The following is a 17,419-nucleotide window of genomic DNA, read 5'->3' as shown; positions in this document are numbered from 1 at the left end:
GTTTGTTTATATTTTGCCTGCACACTCTTTTTACATTTTTTTATTTTCTGTTTGTGCGTCAGAAACATACCATAATTCTAGTTCCTAAAACAGAGTGACAAATCAAATAAAAGGACAAGCAAAATACCATTAGAGAAAAGCTATTAATACAGAGAAAAGTATGTTTTCCTTTTCTGTGATGTGGAACAGCTTTAAATCCTGCTTAGATGTGACATCTAGATTAGCGCTTGTTCCTGCGTCAGTAATGCCGGGTGATCTAACACAGCACCAAGCAGATCTATAGCACTAGCCTTATACTTGTAGAGGAAAAGTTGTGGCAGCTATAAGGTAATGTTCAGAAAATGATTTAAAACTACCTATATTCTCTCCAGCAGCTCCATGGCTCAGACTTTGGTATTAAGAAGCCGCATCCGCCTGCCTGAAATGATCAATGACCCCAGATTTGCTGTCGTCTTTCTACTAGAATATGTCTTCTGTGTTCCTAGCACTATTGGCAGCAAGGTACTGTGAACTTATTCTTCTATTCTTCTTTTATTCGTTTGCAGGTTTTGTTTATCCAAGGACTGACGGTGACATTATAATAGACTTATTACATTGCTATATAAGACTAAACTTAAAGTGGACCTCTGCTGTAAATTCCAAAGTGAAAAAGAGTCAGGGCCCATTCCCACTTGTGCCGTGCGCGGCTGCGAGACGCGCGGCGGCACGAATCCTATCAGCCGTGCGGATTCGCAGCCTCCTGTACCGAAACTGATGGAAATGTCGGCCGAATCGCTGGCGCAAGTGATTCAGCCGGCAGCACGATTGTATCCTATGGCAGAGTTTCCCTGCGCGATCTGTTTGTGGGGAAACTCTGCAGAAACTGCGCCAGTGAAAACGGCCCTCTAAATGACACTTACTATGACTGTTCCCCCTCTTGTTTTTTTACCCAGTGCAGCAACAGCTGACTACTTCATTAAACAGCAGGAAAACATTGTAGCAACTCTGGAATGCAACATACTGTGGCTGGCTCTGCAGTTACTGCACTACTTCTCTCTTCACCTCTCCTCTCTGTGGTAGAAAGGCTTAGGGCCTGTTTCCACTACACGCAGATTCTGCATGCAGAAAACTGACTCCAATGAATGTCTATGGGCCTGTTTCCACTGAACGCGATTTTTCTGATGCAGATTTCCCATAGGCATTCATTGGAGTCAGTTTTCTGCATGCAGAATCTGCAGAGGCAGAAGCAGAGTACCGCTCAGGACAAACCATGAGGCTCCTCCCACCCACGAATGACAATCTGTTAGCAGTCTTTACAAAGGCACAAAACTGCAGTGGCAATTTTTCATGCTGATAGTGTGTGTTTTATATTTACACTGCAGGTCCGCTTCAAGTGCAACTCAAGCCATTTTTTTTTTGTTTCAGTGTAAGGCTTGGACCACACTTGTCAAAATCGCACGTGGTTTTACCACATGCAAAAACAAATTACAACTGAAACCCAATGTTAGTCATTGGGATGGTTCAAACTTAAATGCAAATTTTGCACGCAGAAAAAAAAACATTAATCTTGCAACATAATATTGCACATCCTGTCCTATCTTACATTGTCAGTCATTACCTACTGTAGAATAATTTGTGTGTTTAAACTTAGACAATTGCACATAGTGTTTTACAAATAACATGCTGGAAAAATGCTCGCCATTTCTGCACTGACAAGTGTTGTCCCAGCCTAAGACAGGTTTTATCCTGTGTTAAAGAGGAACTTCAGCCTAAACAAACATTATTAAAAACAACTATTTATTATTATAATTTAGAAAATAGATTTTATTTCTAAAATCTTGTATTTTTAATTTCGGTCCACTTTAAAAAAAAAAAAATGCCCTGGCAATTTTCTTTTGTGCAGCTAAAAATGAGTCTTGGGTAAGAAAAACAAAGTTCTGATTCTGTGAAACTGTTAAAGAAACACCAAGCTTTTTCAGTGCTGCTGAGTAGATTTTTAGTCTGGAACTTTACTTTTAGTTTTATTACCATCTGTATATGTGTTGGAAAGATTTCTTGTCACTGCCAGCTGAGAGATCATCTAAATCGGGGGTGCTCAATAGGTCGACCGCCTATTTGGTAGATCGCGGCCTCTTGGCCGCGTCTTGACAAATATCACGGCCTTTTGTGTTTGATACACCAGCCGCGCATTGTAACTAATCAGCCGCGGCTGTCAGAAAATGGCCGCGGCTGTCAGAAAATGCTTCCCAGCACACTGAGGGGAGAGGCGCGGCTGACAGCACAGAGGTGTGGCTGAAGGGGAGAGGAGCCAATTTTGAGCTTCTCCTCTCCCTCCCCTCTGATGGGCAGGAGTTGTGGCCACGCCCCCCCAGGTCCCGCGGGTCTTACAATCACGCGCCGAGGCCGACACCTGACCGCCATCTTGTCTTGTGAGACGCGCCGGAGAGGCTTTGAGGTGGGCACATTACGTGGTGGGTCGGGTCGGTCGCTGTTGAGGTCGGGTCGGTCGCTGTTGAGGTCGAGTGGATTCTTACTGCGGGGTAGTGGTATGTGCAGGGGGAAGGGGATTTAGTGTTTTAATATTAGAAGCCATGTGCTGTGTGGGGGGGAGAACGATCGTTGGGGGGGGGGGGGTTAGTGGGGTTAAGTGCTAGTGGGGTTAAGTTTATAAATGTGGGTACCTGTGTATCTGTGTGGGGGAGGGGGGGAGATACTATGTGCATCTGCTGCCAAATATACTGGGGTGGGAAGGGGGGCTTTCATGTCACACTGTGTGTGTGTGTGGGGGGGGGGGGGGGATACTGTGTGCATCTGCTGCCAAATATAGGCCCCTATACCTGGCGAAGCTACACTGAGGGCTCCTATACTTGGCTAAGCTACACTGAGGGCCCCTATACTTGGCTAAGCTACACTGAGGGCCCCTATACTTGGCTAAGCTACACTGAGGGCCCCTATACCTGGCTAAGCTACACTGAGGGCTCCTATACTTGGCTAAGCTACACTGAGGGCCCATATACCTGGCTAAGCTACACTGAGGACTCCTATACCTGGCTAAGCTACACTGAGGGCCCCTATACCTGGCTAAGCTACACTGAGGGCCCATATACCTGGCTAAGCTACACTGAGGGCCCCTATACTTGGCTAAGCTACACTGAGGGCCCCTATACCTGGCTAAGCTACACTGAGGGCTCCTATACCTGGCTAAGCTACACTGAGGGCCCCTATACTTGGCTAAGCTACACTGAGGGCCCCTATACTTGGCTAAGCTACACTGAGGGCCCCTATACCTGGCTAAGCTACACTGAGGGCTCCTATACCTGGCTAAGCTACACTGAGGGCTCCTATACCTGGCTAAGCTACACTGAGGGCCCCTATACTTGGCTAAGCTACACTGAGGGCTCCTATACTTGGCTAAGCTACACTGAGGGCCCCTATACCTGGCTAAGCTACACTGAGGGCTCCTATACTTGGCTAAGCTACACTGAGGGCCCATATACCTGGCTAAGCTACACTGAGGGCTCCTATACCTGGCTAAGCTACACTGAGGGCCCCTATACCTGGATAAGCTACACTGGGGGCCCCTATACCTGGCTAACCTACACTCGGGGCCCAAATGCCAGGCTAACCTACACTGGGGGCCCATATGCCTGGCTAACCTACACTGGGGCCCATATGCCTGGCTAACCTACACTGGGGCCCATATGCCTGGCTAACCTACACTGGGGGCCCATATGCCTGGCTAACCTACACTGGGGGCCCATATGCCTGGCTAACCTACACTGGGGGCCCATATGCCTGGCTAACCTACACTGGGGGCCCATATACCTGGCTAACCTTGACTGGGGGCCCATATACCTGGCTAACCTATACTGAGGGCACGTAACCCATGCTGCAGGCACATACACCTGGCTAACCTACGTCGGGGGGGGGGGGGGGGGCATGCTTAGCATTTGGGACGTTGGTAGATCTCCTGGCCTCGGCAAATTTTAAAGTAGCTCGCGAGCCGAAAAAGTGTGGGCACCCCTGATCTAAATCATGTACAGAAAAATTGATGACAAAAGCTCCCTGTCTGAAGAAAAGACAAAAATAAGAAAACATTTTAAATCTTACTATCAACCCAAAACTATAAAGTAACATTTTGTCTTTAGTTCCATTTTAATGATATTGACAGCATTCAACTAGATGAAAAAAATTAGGAAGATTCAACTGGACACGTTTTTGTACTCTAAAACTGGGTTTCTCAACTCATGCCTCAAGTACCCCCAAACAGTGCATAGAAATCCACAGAAGAAGTTAATAAGCTCTTAAAACCCCCAAAAATGGTGGTCTGCACACACATGCCCTCTTGGCTTGTTTTCAATCTGCGTATAAATCTCTGTGTAACTTCCTCAATACCTCAAACTAAGTAAATCAATACAGAAAAACTTACCACGATACAATAATAATAATAATAATAATAATAATAATAGTTATCCAACAACTCTGTGTCCTCTGTGTCCTCTTGAGCAACCACCAACTCTCAGCACGGCGGTGCAGTGGTTAGCGCTCTCGCCTTGCAGCGCTGGGTCCCTGGTTCGAATCCCAGCCAGGTCAACATCTGCAAGGAGTATGTTCTCCCTGCGTGGGTGTCTGTGTGGGTTTCCTCCGGGCACCCCGGTTTCCTCCCACATCCCAAAAACATACAGATAAGTTAATTGGCTTCCCCCTAAATTGGCCATAGACTATGATACATACACTACACGATACATACATAGACATATGACTATAGTAGAGACTAGATTGTGAGCTCCTCTGAGGGACAGTTAGTGACTACACTATATACTCTGTAGATGTCGGCGCTATATAAATACTAAATAATAATAATAATACGGGTCTCACAACCGCTCACCCTTTAACTGTGCTAACACACCAACAGCAGTAATGTGTGTTAAGAACAGTTCACTCACCAGATAATTAAAACTGATCACTTTCTCCGCCACATGCTCAACAGGATGGCCTCTCACCCTTTCTCCTGTTGTCCAGATTATAAGACAGCAATAGCACTCAAGGGTGTCCCAATAACTGTTTCCATCTTCCAGTTCACAGGAGGGAATTAAGCTCCTCCCAGTGCGTTTCGTACAGACATTCTCCTCGTACTGACATGCTCATTTAGGGGCTTTGTATGAAAAACATTGGGTGAGCTTTAGGATGGGAGCGATCAGCCCAAGGAAAAGAGTCTGCTGTTTAATACGCTTTTTATTCATATTTTTTATTGGTGCAAAGTTTCTGTTGGAGCGAAGTCCCAGTGGGTGCTAAGCTCCAGTTGATGCAAAGTTACAGTGGGAGCCAATTAGCTGTGGGTGCTAATGTTCCTGGGGCTCCATTATAATTTTGCTTGGGGGCATGGGGCTATTGTTATGCCCTATAAATTATGGTATCTATTGTGTCAGGGTTTGCCCTGATAGCCTGATCTGTTTATTCCTTCTTTAATACAGGTGGGAAAAAAAAGAAAGAGAGCAAACCTATTGCAATTTGGAACTTTTTTTGTTCTAAGAATCATAATCAAAATCAATTTATTTCGCCAAGTAAGTTTGCACCTACAAGGAATTTGTCTTGGCAGTTGCTTAACAAACGCAAACACAAACAAAAAAATACAAGGACAGACAGTATGTATATTACAAGTCAAGGGACAGTATGTGAGTATAGTGACAGTAACAACACAGAACCTGAGAGAAACAGCAACTAACAAAAATGTTCCCTGACAGGGGAATAAAACTTAACGTTTATTAATCCATTAAAAATCCTCGCAAGACTGTCATATTAGTAGCTACATACAGATAGTTGATGCAGTAGGTAAGGTAAATTTGGAGTAGAACTCTCCTCCTACTTCAGCTAAGAGGTGCTTATTACAAAATTACAAAGACCCCCCACCATATAAAAAACCTGACATGTTTCACTTCCTGATGGAAGCTTTCTCAAGGGACAAAGTGCAGTGCATTAGTGCAATATAGTGAAAAGATAGATTACAAAGTAATTAAAACATTATAAATTGTAGCATAGCGTATAGGCCTATGACAACAGCCTGTTGTCATAGGCCTATACGCTATGCTACAATTTATAATGTTTTAATTACTTTGTAATCTATCTTTTCACTATATTGCACTAATGCACTGCACTTTGTCCCTTGAGAAAGCTTCCATCAGGAAGTGAAACATGTCGGGTTTTTTATATGGTGGGGAGTCTTTGTAATTTTGTAATAAGCACCTCTTAGCTGAAGTAGGAGGAGAGTTCTACTCCAAATTTACCCTACCTACTGCATCAACTATCTGTATGTAGCTACTAATATGACAGTCTTGCTAGGATTTTTAATGGATTAATAAACGTTAAGTTTTATTCCCGTCAGGGAACATTTTTGTTAGTTATAGTGACAGTAAGCAAGGTGATAATTGTTCATTTTCAATTCTGTCCTGATTACTTTCAAGTCCTAGCAGCCCTAGCGTGGTTCAGCATGAAGTATGGCTACCGCCTGAGGAAAAAAGCTGTTCCTGTGTCTAGAGGTTTTGGTAGCGATTGACCGGAATCTTACTCCTGAAGGCAAGAGCTGGAAGCAGGGGCGTAGCAATAGGGGGTGCAGAGGTAGCGACCGCATCGGGGCCCCTTGGGCCAGAGGGGCCCCAAAGGGCCCTTCCTCAACTACAGTATTAGCTCTCTATTGGTCCTGTGCTCATAATAACCACTTCTATAGATACTTTGAATAGTGGAAATCATTAACAAGCTGTTCTCCATCCCCTTCTTGCACCTCTTATATTGTGGTTGTCCTTGGCAGGTTTTGGTGCGCTGGATCAATTGTTATGTATAGAGTGCTTGGGGGGCCCCATTGTAAAACTTGCATCGGGGCCCAAAGCTCCTTAGCTACGCCACTGGCTGGAAGATGGAGTGAGCTGGGTGAGAGGGGTCAGAGGCAATTTTGGTTGCTCTCTTTCTGCACCGGCTAGCGAAGGTAAGCTACAGCCAATTATCCTTTCCGCTGATCGGATGATGCGCTGCAGCCTCCCCTTTTCTAATGCTGAGCAGGAGCTGAACCATACAGTCATACCATGTTATCTTGGATTCGATGATTGCAGTGTAGAACCGCACCATTAGATTTTTAGGTAGGCCAAACTTTCTCAGCTGCTGTAGATGGTACATCCTCTGCTGCGCTCATGCATAAGATGTAAGATGGGGGAGTAGGGATAGGAACTGTAAAAAAATTGGAGATTTGTTTTAAAGGTTGTAGTTTTCTCAGCCGTGACCTGGATTATTCCAGCTCAGATATATAAAGTGCTGTTTTATGTTGCACAATCTAACACTTCAGTATGTGCGCTCTTGGTGTGTGTGAAGAATCTCATAAAGCAAGAGCATATGCTGCAGATCACTTATCAGGCACGTTTTAGCGTGTTGTTGTTATCTTGCAGAGTTGTCCTATCACTTCACTTTCATTTCCTCGCAAATACATTTTTCTGCGTGCAGCAAGTATTACTCGATAAGCCTGCGTTCTCTCTTTTATGTGACTTGCATTTTTTCAGAGAAGCTTGTCATGTCACAAAATGTGAGCAAACCTGCAAAACTGCTGCATTTTGTGGCGGCTGTAAATACTTGCTGTGAGCGTTCATACTATGTTGATGAAGGTGGTCGGCCCCTGATCCTCGTATGTGCTGTATTCAAGAGGAGCCCAATTTTCTTGATATTGAAGAATTGCTTCCTCCCTTCCAGCACTGAGCACAAACTTCAGCAGTTTAATAGCTCAATGCCAGGAGCTCACTAGAAAGCAAAGGATTTGGTGTTCAAAAAGTTGTTACTGGACTTTTGCATTGGATTGGGTGTGGATTAGTTGTAAACTGATAAAGCTTAAGGTGGCCAACTAACGATACAATTTGCGCAGCAATTGTTTACGAATGATTCTTTGTATGAACGATTGGAAATGATCGTTTGTGACCACTAATGGAAAAAAATCTCCTAACTGATCCGATCAGATCAATTAAATCGATCCAATTTTCCCATCAATCCGATTGGATTGGTTAGGAGATTTTTGTCTGTTAGTGGTCCCAACCAATCATGTCCAAACATTCATATGAAGAATCGTGCCTAAATGATCAGCAAATTGTATCATTAGTGGCCACCTTTGCTTTCTTGTATAGCAGTGCCCCTGTGAGTTTAAAGAGGAACTAACTAAGAGGAAAATAACATAATGAACAAAAGTGCTTAATTTGTACAATAATTATGTATAAATGATTTAGCCAGTGTTTGCTCGTTGTAAAATCTTTCCTCTCTCTGATTTACATTCTGACATTTATCATATAGTGACATTTTTACTGCTGGCAGGTGATGTCAGTGGAAGTAGCTGCTGCTTGCTTTTTTGGCAATTGGAAACAGCTGTAATTTCCCACAATGCAACAAGGCTCCCTCAGTGTCATGCCAGCACCATGTTCCTGGCATCACACTGTGGGAGGGGCTTTAACACAATATTAGCCATACAGAGTCCTCTGATGATCAGTTTAAGAAAAGGTAGAGATTTTTCATGGGAAAGGAGGTATCAGCTACTGATTGGAATTAAGTTCAATCCTTGGTCACGGTTTCTCTTTAAGGATTTGAGCCTTAGTGCTAAATCACATGGACTTTGAGATGTGTCTTGTATAGCCGATGCTGAACGCTTTTCTATAAATGAGCAGAAAAGCTTTTGGCATCGGTTTCCATCTTCGCGTTTTAAGCTCCATGGGGGGCATAAAACCAGCAACCATCACAGGATGCTAGAGTAGGAAATTTTTTTATTGACCGCGATGTTTGCACAGTTGCAGGCAAACAACGGTAAATGCATTGAGATGAACGCTCACATTAGCGCCGGCTCACACAGGCTTCTGGGGGCGTCTCGTTTAGTTGATGCAACCAAGCAGAGAAGTGTTTGGCATCAGTTCCCATCGTCACATCATCACATCATCACATCATGTTTTAAGTCCCATGATGGGCAAGGAAATGCTGAACGCAACTGCCGCCAGGACGCTACATGCAGTGTCCAAAATTTTGATGTACCGCAACGTTTGCGCAGTTGCCATAAAATGACGGTAAACGCATTGAGATGAATGCTCCCATTCATCTCAGTGCGGGCACCAATCTACCGTAGTGGTAAAAGATGTCCCTGAACGCTAGCAGCCGGCAATCTGATCCAAGCCTTCATCTTGATGCGGGCGTTGGTTGATCCCGGTGGTAAACGTCATCCACGCACACCGGCAACCGCCCGTCTGAACTAAGCCTTATTTCAGCAATCATAGATTGTCGCTCTTGTGTATTTTTCTGTTTGGTTACATTAACAGATGTGGCAGCGTAACAGGTTCACTTTAATGCTTATTGCATTGGTGAGAAAAGCATTTACACCTTCATGATTTCTCCTTTGATTGCATGCTTTTCACACGCTTCTCACGCCAAGTTCTTTTAAGCTGATGTGAAACGCCGCTATTGCTGAGAAAAAAAAAAAAAGCAATCCCTTAAAGGGAACCTGAAGCGAGGAAAATTATTTAAAATAAACACATGACGTAGCTGCAAATGAATATTACATACTAATCTCACCATCAGTTCCTCTCAGAAGCTCACCATTGTGTATAGGGCTTTAAAAAGGCACTGTAGTGAAAATAATGTATGGAATTAAATTGCTTTTTTTTACATTTATACATTAACCTCTTAAGGACCACGGGCTCCTCCCCCTACCCCCAGTGACCAGGTTATTTTTTACAAATTAGGGGTCTGCAGCTTTAACTGTGCGCTGCAGAGCCATACCTGTCAGCATACATATGAATCCTCCCCCCTTTTCTGCCCACCAACAGAGCTTTCAGTTGGTGGGCTCTGGTTACTGCTGTGTTGTTTGTTTATTTATTTGTCTTTTTTATTATAAATTTTACAATTTTTTTTACGTATTTGTATATCCCCCCTCCCTCTCTCCCCCCACCAGCCAATCACAGTGATCGACTCTCATAGACATCAGCTTATGAGAACCAATCCCTTTCTGAGCCTCCCAGGGGGACAGCCGAGTGTCACAGCTGTCCCCAGTACACCGCTGCTACAGATTGCAGCGCTGTACAGTTTGCCATCTAACAGTCTATTAGCGGCTGATCGCCACTGACGGACTGATGATGGAGCTCCGCTCTGTGATTCAAGTGGGGATGCGCGACATCCCCTGCAATCTCCACCCCCAGGACTTCACGGCAATTGGCGAAGTGCGGTCCTGGGGGAGCTGCCACGTTCATGCCAATTGGCGGGGGGCGGTCCTGGGGGAGTCGCCATGTTCATGCCAATTGGCGGGGGCGGTCCTGGGGGAGCTGCCACGTTCATGCCAATTGGCGGGGGCGGTCCTGGGGGAGTCGCCACATTCATGCCAATTGGCGGGGGTGGTCCTGGGGGAGCTGCCACGTTCATGCCAATTGGCGGGGGCGGTCCTGGGGGAGCTGCCACGTTCATACCAATTGGCGGGGGGCGGTCCTGGGGGAGCTGCCACGTTCATGCCAATTGGCGTAGTGCGGTCCTGGGGGAGCCGCCACGTTCATGCCAATTGGCGGGGAGCGGTCAGAAAACCATTATCAGTGCTTGACCATTGTAATATCTTTCCTCTCCCCGATTTACATTCTGAAATTTATCTCTGATTATCTCAATTCACAGGTGGCAACATCTTTAGTTCTGCCAGGTGATCTTTGCGGAATGTTCATTTACTGAGAGTTCAAATACTGCTTGCTTGGCAGTTGGAAACAGCTGTTATTTCCCTCAATGCAATGAGGTTCACAGACAGCAAGCTGTCATTGCCCTGACATAACACTGCGGGAAGGGTTTCACCAGATTAACAGCCATACCCCCCCCCCCCCCCCCACCACCACCACCGGTGATCTATTCAAGAAAAGGGAAAGACTTGTCATGAAAAAGGGGGTATCAGCTACTGATTGAGATGAAGTTCAATCTTGGGTTAATGTTCCTCTTTAAGTTTGACTGCATTTGCTGCATGCTTGTTTCAGGTGCATGATTGCAGACACAACTGTTTCATGAAAGATCAGCAGGATGCCAGGTAACTGGATTTAAAAAAAATAAATAAATTAATATGGCAGACTGTATATTCCTCTCACTTCAGTTCTCCATTAAGCTTGCTTCTATAGTTCCTTACAAAAAGCTCCACTCTCTAGGCTGCTGCTCACCTGCCTATGTTTTGTGGCAAGCTTGACAATACATTTTATTCTGAGTTACAGATGATCTATTTGAGGGGTGTAGACAGGAAGTCCTTCTTTACATTTCTTGAAATTCCACTTTAAAGCCATTTTGACCTATCCTGTCAGAATGATTCAAAAAGTCCCTCAGCTATGAGCTCTGAAGTTATACGTATGTGAGGAGTTCTGTGGCCTGTGTATAAGAAGCATAAGACCGTGAGCCGTATGGTCTTTAACCAGGTCACAGAGCTTTTGCTGTGCATATGGCTCTAGGGGGCACATTTATCCTCTATAATTCAGACCTGCTCAGCTGTTTATTGATTGGCATATACTGTGGCATATGTACACAGAAGACAACAGATATATACATGTAAATGCTTTTGAATGTGCATATTGTCCTGATATTTGAATAATAGTCTCTCTAGGGTACATATATAGTTTATTTTATGAACATGTATAGCTGTAAACACATTCACTATCATTTATAAAGCATTACCGCATTCGGTAATGCAGAAAACAGCTGACTTTACCGAGCACTTAGCAAAATGTCAATTCATGAAAGCAGTTACCGCATGAAAAGCTGAAATTACTGAGCAGTGAGGTAAATTACCAACTTGTGCGGTAATTACCTCAACACATGCCAGTAAATGTCAATTCATAAAGATTAGAACAGGCGGTAATGGCACGGAACATACCGCCTGCTTTGAAGTGGTTATAAGAGAAAAGTCTATGCGGGACTGTATGATGTTAATATAGACTCACAAGCAGAAGCAGTGAGATCTCCCCCCAGGCAGCAGCAGAGCAATCGGAACAAACAAGGCTTTCCCTGAATACCTTAGGCTGTGTTGCCTTTTTAGCCTCTTGGATTCCTGTTTTTGAGATGTGTAGGAGCTGGATGAGAAAATCACAAAGCCTGGCATGTGTTAAGTTTCTTGAAGTTCTTCTAAGCAGTGTCAATTAAATAGATTGTTAAGAAAGACTAATAGACAGATTCAGAGCAGATTCAGTGCAAGCAGAGGCAGTATAACAAAACATGCACATATTCTGATGTTACCGCCAGTTTACTTCGGTAAATCCCCGCACTTCTATCGCAGCTGTGAACATTTTTATGAATTAGCACACAAAAGACTAAAATACTGAATGCAGTATTTTCCCGACCAGATATATTTACCACACAGCCTTTTATGAATGATAGTCATTGCATATAAAGAGTACATACAACGGCCCATGTCAATAACTGTTCATTGTTTGAATTTAAGGTTACATAGGTATCCACCAGACATGCTTGAAGTGCTGGGCTTTTGTATATGAACAAAAGTAGCTTGTTTTGTTAACTTTCATGGCTGTACCCTCATATGAATGTTTATTTTTAAACTCATATTTTCACGCAAAAATAAAGTATACAAACATGACGTATAAGCTTTGAATAGCTCCCTTCCCCCAGCATGATTTTTATAACATGTTTTGCTTGGCATTGTAGATTAATTAAAGTAGAGGTGTTGGGTACATTGATTTCTGCTAAGGCTGGACAGCCAGCATTGTACAGACATGGGAAATGAGAAATCAGTGACAAAGTGGCACCCAACAGCTTCAGACACGTTTTTCTTTGATCTCATGAGAGATGTAGAGAAACCACCTAGGGATAGGAATGGGTCTGTACTGACGCTCCTGGCATAAGAACTCCATGGGTTTCCTTTCATGAGTGATAGACTACATGTTGTGAGACCCCTTGTTATCTGTAGAACATGTTAAAAATTATTCTGCTGAGACATTTATTAACTAATTGCTCTCCTAGGGAGCCCCAGCCAATGCATTTTACTAAAGCTATACTTGTATTTTAAAGACACCTCCTGTTCTGAGTATTTGAAGACCCTCAATGTTTTGAACTTTCTGACAATCTTACCAAACCAAAGCCGGCAGCAAGCTGGAATGGAAGGGTCATTTTTAAGAATTGTATTGTATAAGGTTTTAGATTAATTTTAAGTGTACTGGAGTCACATTTCCAGCATTTCTAAGAAACCTGCTGTGAGAGGAATTTGGCGGCTGTCATCTTTATTCCTTTTAAAAAATCAGAAGCCAAGATATAGAGCCGGTGGGCTGTTTACAGTGTAATAGCCTAGAAGGTTTTACACATATAGAAAGACAGACTTCTTCAACCCCCTGGCCTTACCGATTGGTGTCTGGCAAACCCTCCACAGGGCAACATACATAGATTCAGCAAAGAAACCCACAGCAACAAAGTAAAATCCAGGAACTTTTATTTAGCACATTCAACGGACAGAAAGGTAGGTAGGCAATGCGTTTTAGACACGCAGGTCCTTTGTTATAGCTCGCCTTATACAAACAGGAAATTAGGTATATACAAAATACTCCGTCCATTCAGGGCTGGGCCACACACCTAACAGGTAACGAAATGAGCCCACACCTAAAAGATCTTGAGAAACAATGGATTGGAATCATCAGTATACATTTAAAATCATTGTAATGTCACTTTAATACAAAAGATGAAACTGTAACTGTCGGTCATAAAATTAAAAATCAATTATTTATTTTTATCTGGTAAACAAGTAATAAGGTTGCTAACCAGGCAGTCCAAAAGTTAAAGTCAACTATTACTTTTCTTGTTGATAAACGATCATTCCCCAGTTTACCTGACTTTTATTTGATACACAAAAAGGAAGTTGCAGGGCATGCTAGGTTGTCCTTTTTTGCTTCTCTACTTCCCCTCAGATTTAACTAATGCAGCCTGATTGGCTGAAGCCTCTTTCCCTCCTGTTTTCCTCAGTTCCTCTCTGATTGGCCAATATTTCTCATGCTGAGACAATGCACTTTCTACGAATATAGTGAAGGGAGGGCAAATCAGGCAGAGGAGAGTAAGAGAGGAAATTACATCAGGATTCACTTCAAAATAGCCACAGTTACAATGGGAAATGCTAAATTGGATTTTTTTTTTCTGTAGAAAAATCACTAGAATAAAAATGGGGACAGTGCAATACATATATTATGTAAGTAGAGAAAGTATTTATCTACTTATATATGTGTTTTTTTTCTGAGATATTATGGCTGACAGCTCCTCTTTAAGAGCCTGCCTTGCGTTTAAACCATCCGGCACTCTAGTATCCAGAATGAAAAACTATTGCATTTCACACAATAACAATTAGGGAAAAACATCACCCCCTCTCACTGAGCGAATCCATTTCTCAACACCCTTAACCTCCCTGGCGGTATATTTCTTTCCTGATTTTAGACTCTAAAAGTGGTACAATTTTTTCATGTGCTTTTAGAAAAAGCAGGAACAAAATCTTTCTGCAGAGAGATTTCCTGCAGCCCTGCACATTACTGACCTCCCAGGGATCCAGCGCTGCAATTCTTTCTCCTTTCCTCCGAGTGGTGCTCTACGACTATGGGGAGATTGCTGTCTGTCAGATCCTGGTCTTGCATGTTGTAAAAATTTTGTTTTCCATGTGGCTGCTGTTGTTATTTAGCTACAGCAAAGATTACTGTTATCACTAGTTGATTTTGTTCATGGGCGATACCTTCTACTTTCTTTCCCTAGAGTGTTGCCAAAGAACATTTGGGCATTCCTAAGTTTATTATTGTCTATATCTGTCCTGTTCCTTTTATTTCTATTTGGCTATGTCTGCCATTTATCCTACTAATCCTAAGTATGGATTTATCGACTGTTTGATGTGCTACCCTCAGCCTTCCCAGGTGACTTTTAAAAACAAAAAAGTTAGATACTTAGCTCAGTAGAGGGAAGTCTCTGGATGCTGGAGAGGCTTCTCGGATCTTTCTTGAGCCTATTGTTGCTCGTCCAGTTCCCCTTCTTCTTCACAGCCATGGTCCTGTCTGTGTAACTGCCCGCCCCTGTGCACTAACACGGAGCTCCTTGTGCTCAGAAGAAAAAGCTGTGCATGAACAACTTCATTCTACTGCATGGGCCTTCATGCATCTGAGTTTGTACATTCACTCTGCGTTTGTTTAGAGATATTAGCCTTTCTAATTACCTCTTATCAGCAAGTAATCATAAAGTGTAAATCAGGGATGTCAGCTGTGTCTGAGCTGTGCCATTGTTCTGTGCTAATATGTAAACACTGAAGGTTAACCATTTCTGTGCTCCCAGGAAGTAAACACTGCAGATTAATTGTAGGAGTTCTATAGGTTGCTTATCTTTTAGTGCAGAGAGGAAGTTCAGAGTTTGGGTCAATTTTAAGTGCTGTAGTACCCTCCAGTGAAAGCAAACCTATTTTGAATTTCTTGTTGTTGACTGTTAATTTCACTACATTTGTTTTATATGGATCCATCATCGGTGGGGTACCTGGATAGTGTACTGCTTAAAGAAAACCTTAACTGAAAATTAAAAAGTCAAAATAAACATACACAAGTCATACTTACCTCCTGTGTAGTCTACTCCTCAATTTCTTTCTCCTCTCCCGCATCCTGTTTGTTCACTGTGATCAAGGGAATTCTCTGTCCTCCATTTTGAAAATGGCAGTTACCCCGTAACAGCTTCCTGGTCTGCACACTGTTAAACTGTAACATCACCCACTTCAGCCATAGGGAAACATGGACATTACCTGGCACAGCAGTTGTCCTCTCAGCTGTAACTGACATGAACTGATATATAACTGACAGCAACTGATACATTTCAGTTCTGACAAAATGTTGTCAGAACTGGAAGGGATTATTGTCAGAAGAAAATGGTGAGCTCCTGAGAGGAACTGATGGCGAGGTAACTATGTAATGTTCATTTGAAGTTACCTCATGTGTTTATTTTAAATAATTTTACTCACTTCAGGTTCCCTTTAAGGGCTCTGCCTCTGACACAGGAGACGGTTCGATGTCTCTCAGCGCCTATTCAGTAGGAGACCTGCCAACCTTAATTATTTCTTTTGATCCTTCTAAATTATTTGCAGTCCTGTCCTGCGGTATTGCAAGAATCTTCAAATTAATTATTACATTATCTTTTTGAGCATTGCCCAAGATTTGCTTGTAGTCTACAAGGGTCAAAACAACGTTGTACTCAGCACACTACTTTGAAGATTGTTGCTGCACATGTATGTGATCTATAGGCTCCACTCACCTGCTAGCGTAAACTTCAAGTCTATTATACAGTAGACTGAAGAGCACTGTATAAACAGCATTCAGTAAAGTCAATACTTTGTAGTTGCTGCAATTTCTTTTGTCACCTTTTTATGTGTTGGTACTGCTAAACATACCCTCATTCTACTGCCCTGGCATTTCTCTTCCTTTCAGACCTTTAATGCCAATTCATACACTTTTCCCCCCAAAGAATGGCTCCAACATTTTCTAAAAGTTCAGCAGTCATGCTGTCACTTGCTGGTGATGTCTAGTTTTTTAGTTTCATTATTATCTCCATAGCTTCAGCTTCTGTTGGCTCATGTACATCAGGATCAGCAGTGAAATACACTTCTGCTTCTTCTCCCCTCACTTGACATTCTTACATCTCACTCTCATAAAGAGCCATTACATATTTCCTCCATTATTCCATAATTGAAGTGCCTTCAGAAAGTAGGTTTCCATTGTGAAAGCCTTTCATAGTTCTGTATACCTTCCTTCTATTTTTTAGGGTGCCGAACTCTTCTAGCTCACATGTCTTATATTTGCTGATTCCCTTTTCTTTTTCCTATTGAGGCCGTATGATTCTTTTCTCCTTTGCCTGTATTCATCCATATTTGCTTCTATTGCTCTTTGAAGGTATTTTGGCCTTGCTTCATTCTGTAGTTCCATCGCTCCTCCACATTCTTTATCATACCAATCTTCATTTCTAGATCTATGCTTCTATCCTATTATGCTGCCTGCTGCACTTACTATTGCCTTTTTAGTGCTCATCCATCTTTCATCTACACTTTTGTACTGATTCCAACCATTCAGTTTTACAGCCAGTTCCTTTCTACATGCTTCTTGTACAGCAGATGACTGAAGTTTTTTACAGTCCCACTTTTTGGGCTTTTCCTCCTTGGATCCTGTACCTTGGCAATTCACTGTCTCATCTCTCTACTCTTACTAAATAATCAGTAAATTGGAGTCACAGTTGGCCCTCTTGACTGATCTCACATGCTGTTCAGATGATGGACATCTCCATGATATGTGGTCGGTTTGATTGCACACATTTCTCCCTGGTAGTTTCTGTGTGAATCATTGTGTGCTGAAACCACATGCTACTTATAATTACCCTCCGAGATTCCACTAAATTACAGAATTTTTTTTATCCATGATTTCTA

At 42.9% G+C, this 17,419-nt stretch overlaps 1 protein-coding gene across 3 annotated transcripts in view; it reads left to right on the top strand.

The window, feature by feature from the left end:
• The window catches only part of NPHP4 (nephrocystin 4), a 486,557-nt gene that overhangs the window by 158,521 nt on the left and 310,617 nt on the right, over positions 1-17,419 (top strand). For 2 of the 3 annotated variants that reach the window (XM_068240492.1, XM_068240493.1), the window contains one exon: positions 372-501. In XM_068240492.1, the coding sequence (XP_068096593.1) occupies positions 372-501 (130 nt within the window). The remainder of the gene's footprint in view (positions 1-371; positions 502-17,419) is intronic. The other variant, XM_068240494.1, reaches the window with a different exon arrangement.

This window comes from Hyperolius riggenbachi, chromosome 6, assembly GCF_040937935.1.
Source record: "Hyperolius riggenbachi isolate aHypRig1 chromosome 6, aHypRig1.pri, whole genome shotgun sequence".
In the NCBI taxonomy this organism is placed as follows: domain Eukaryota; kingdom Metazoa; phylum Chordata; class Amphibia; order Anura; family Hyperoliidae; genus Hyperolius; species Hyperolius riggenbachi.
This window is presented reverse-complemented; position numbering and strand designations above follow the sequence as displayed.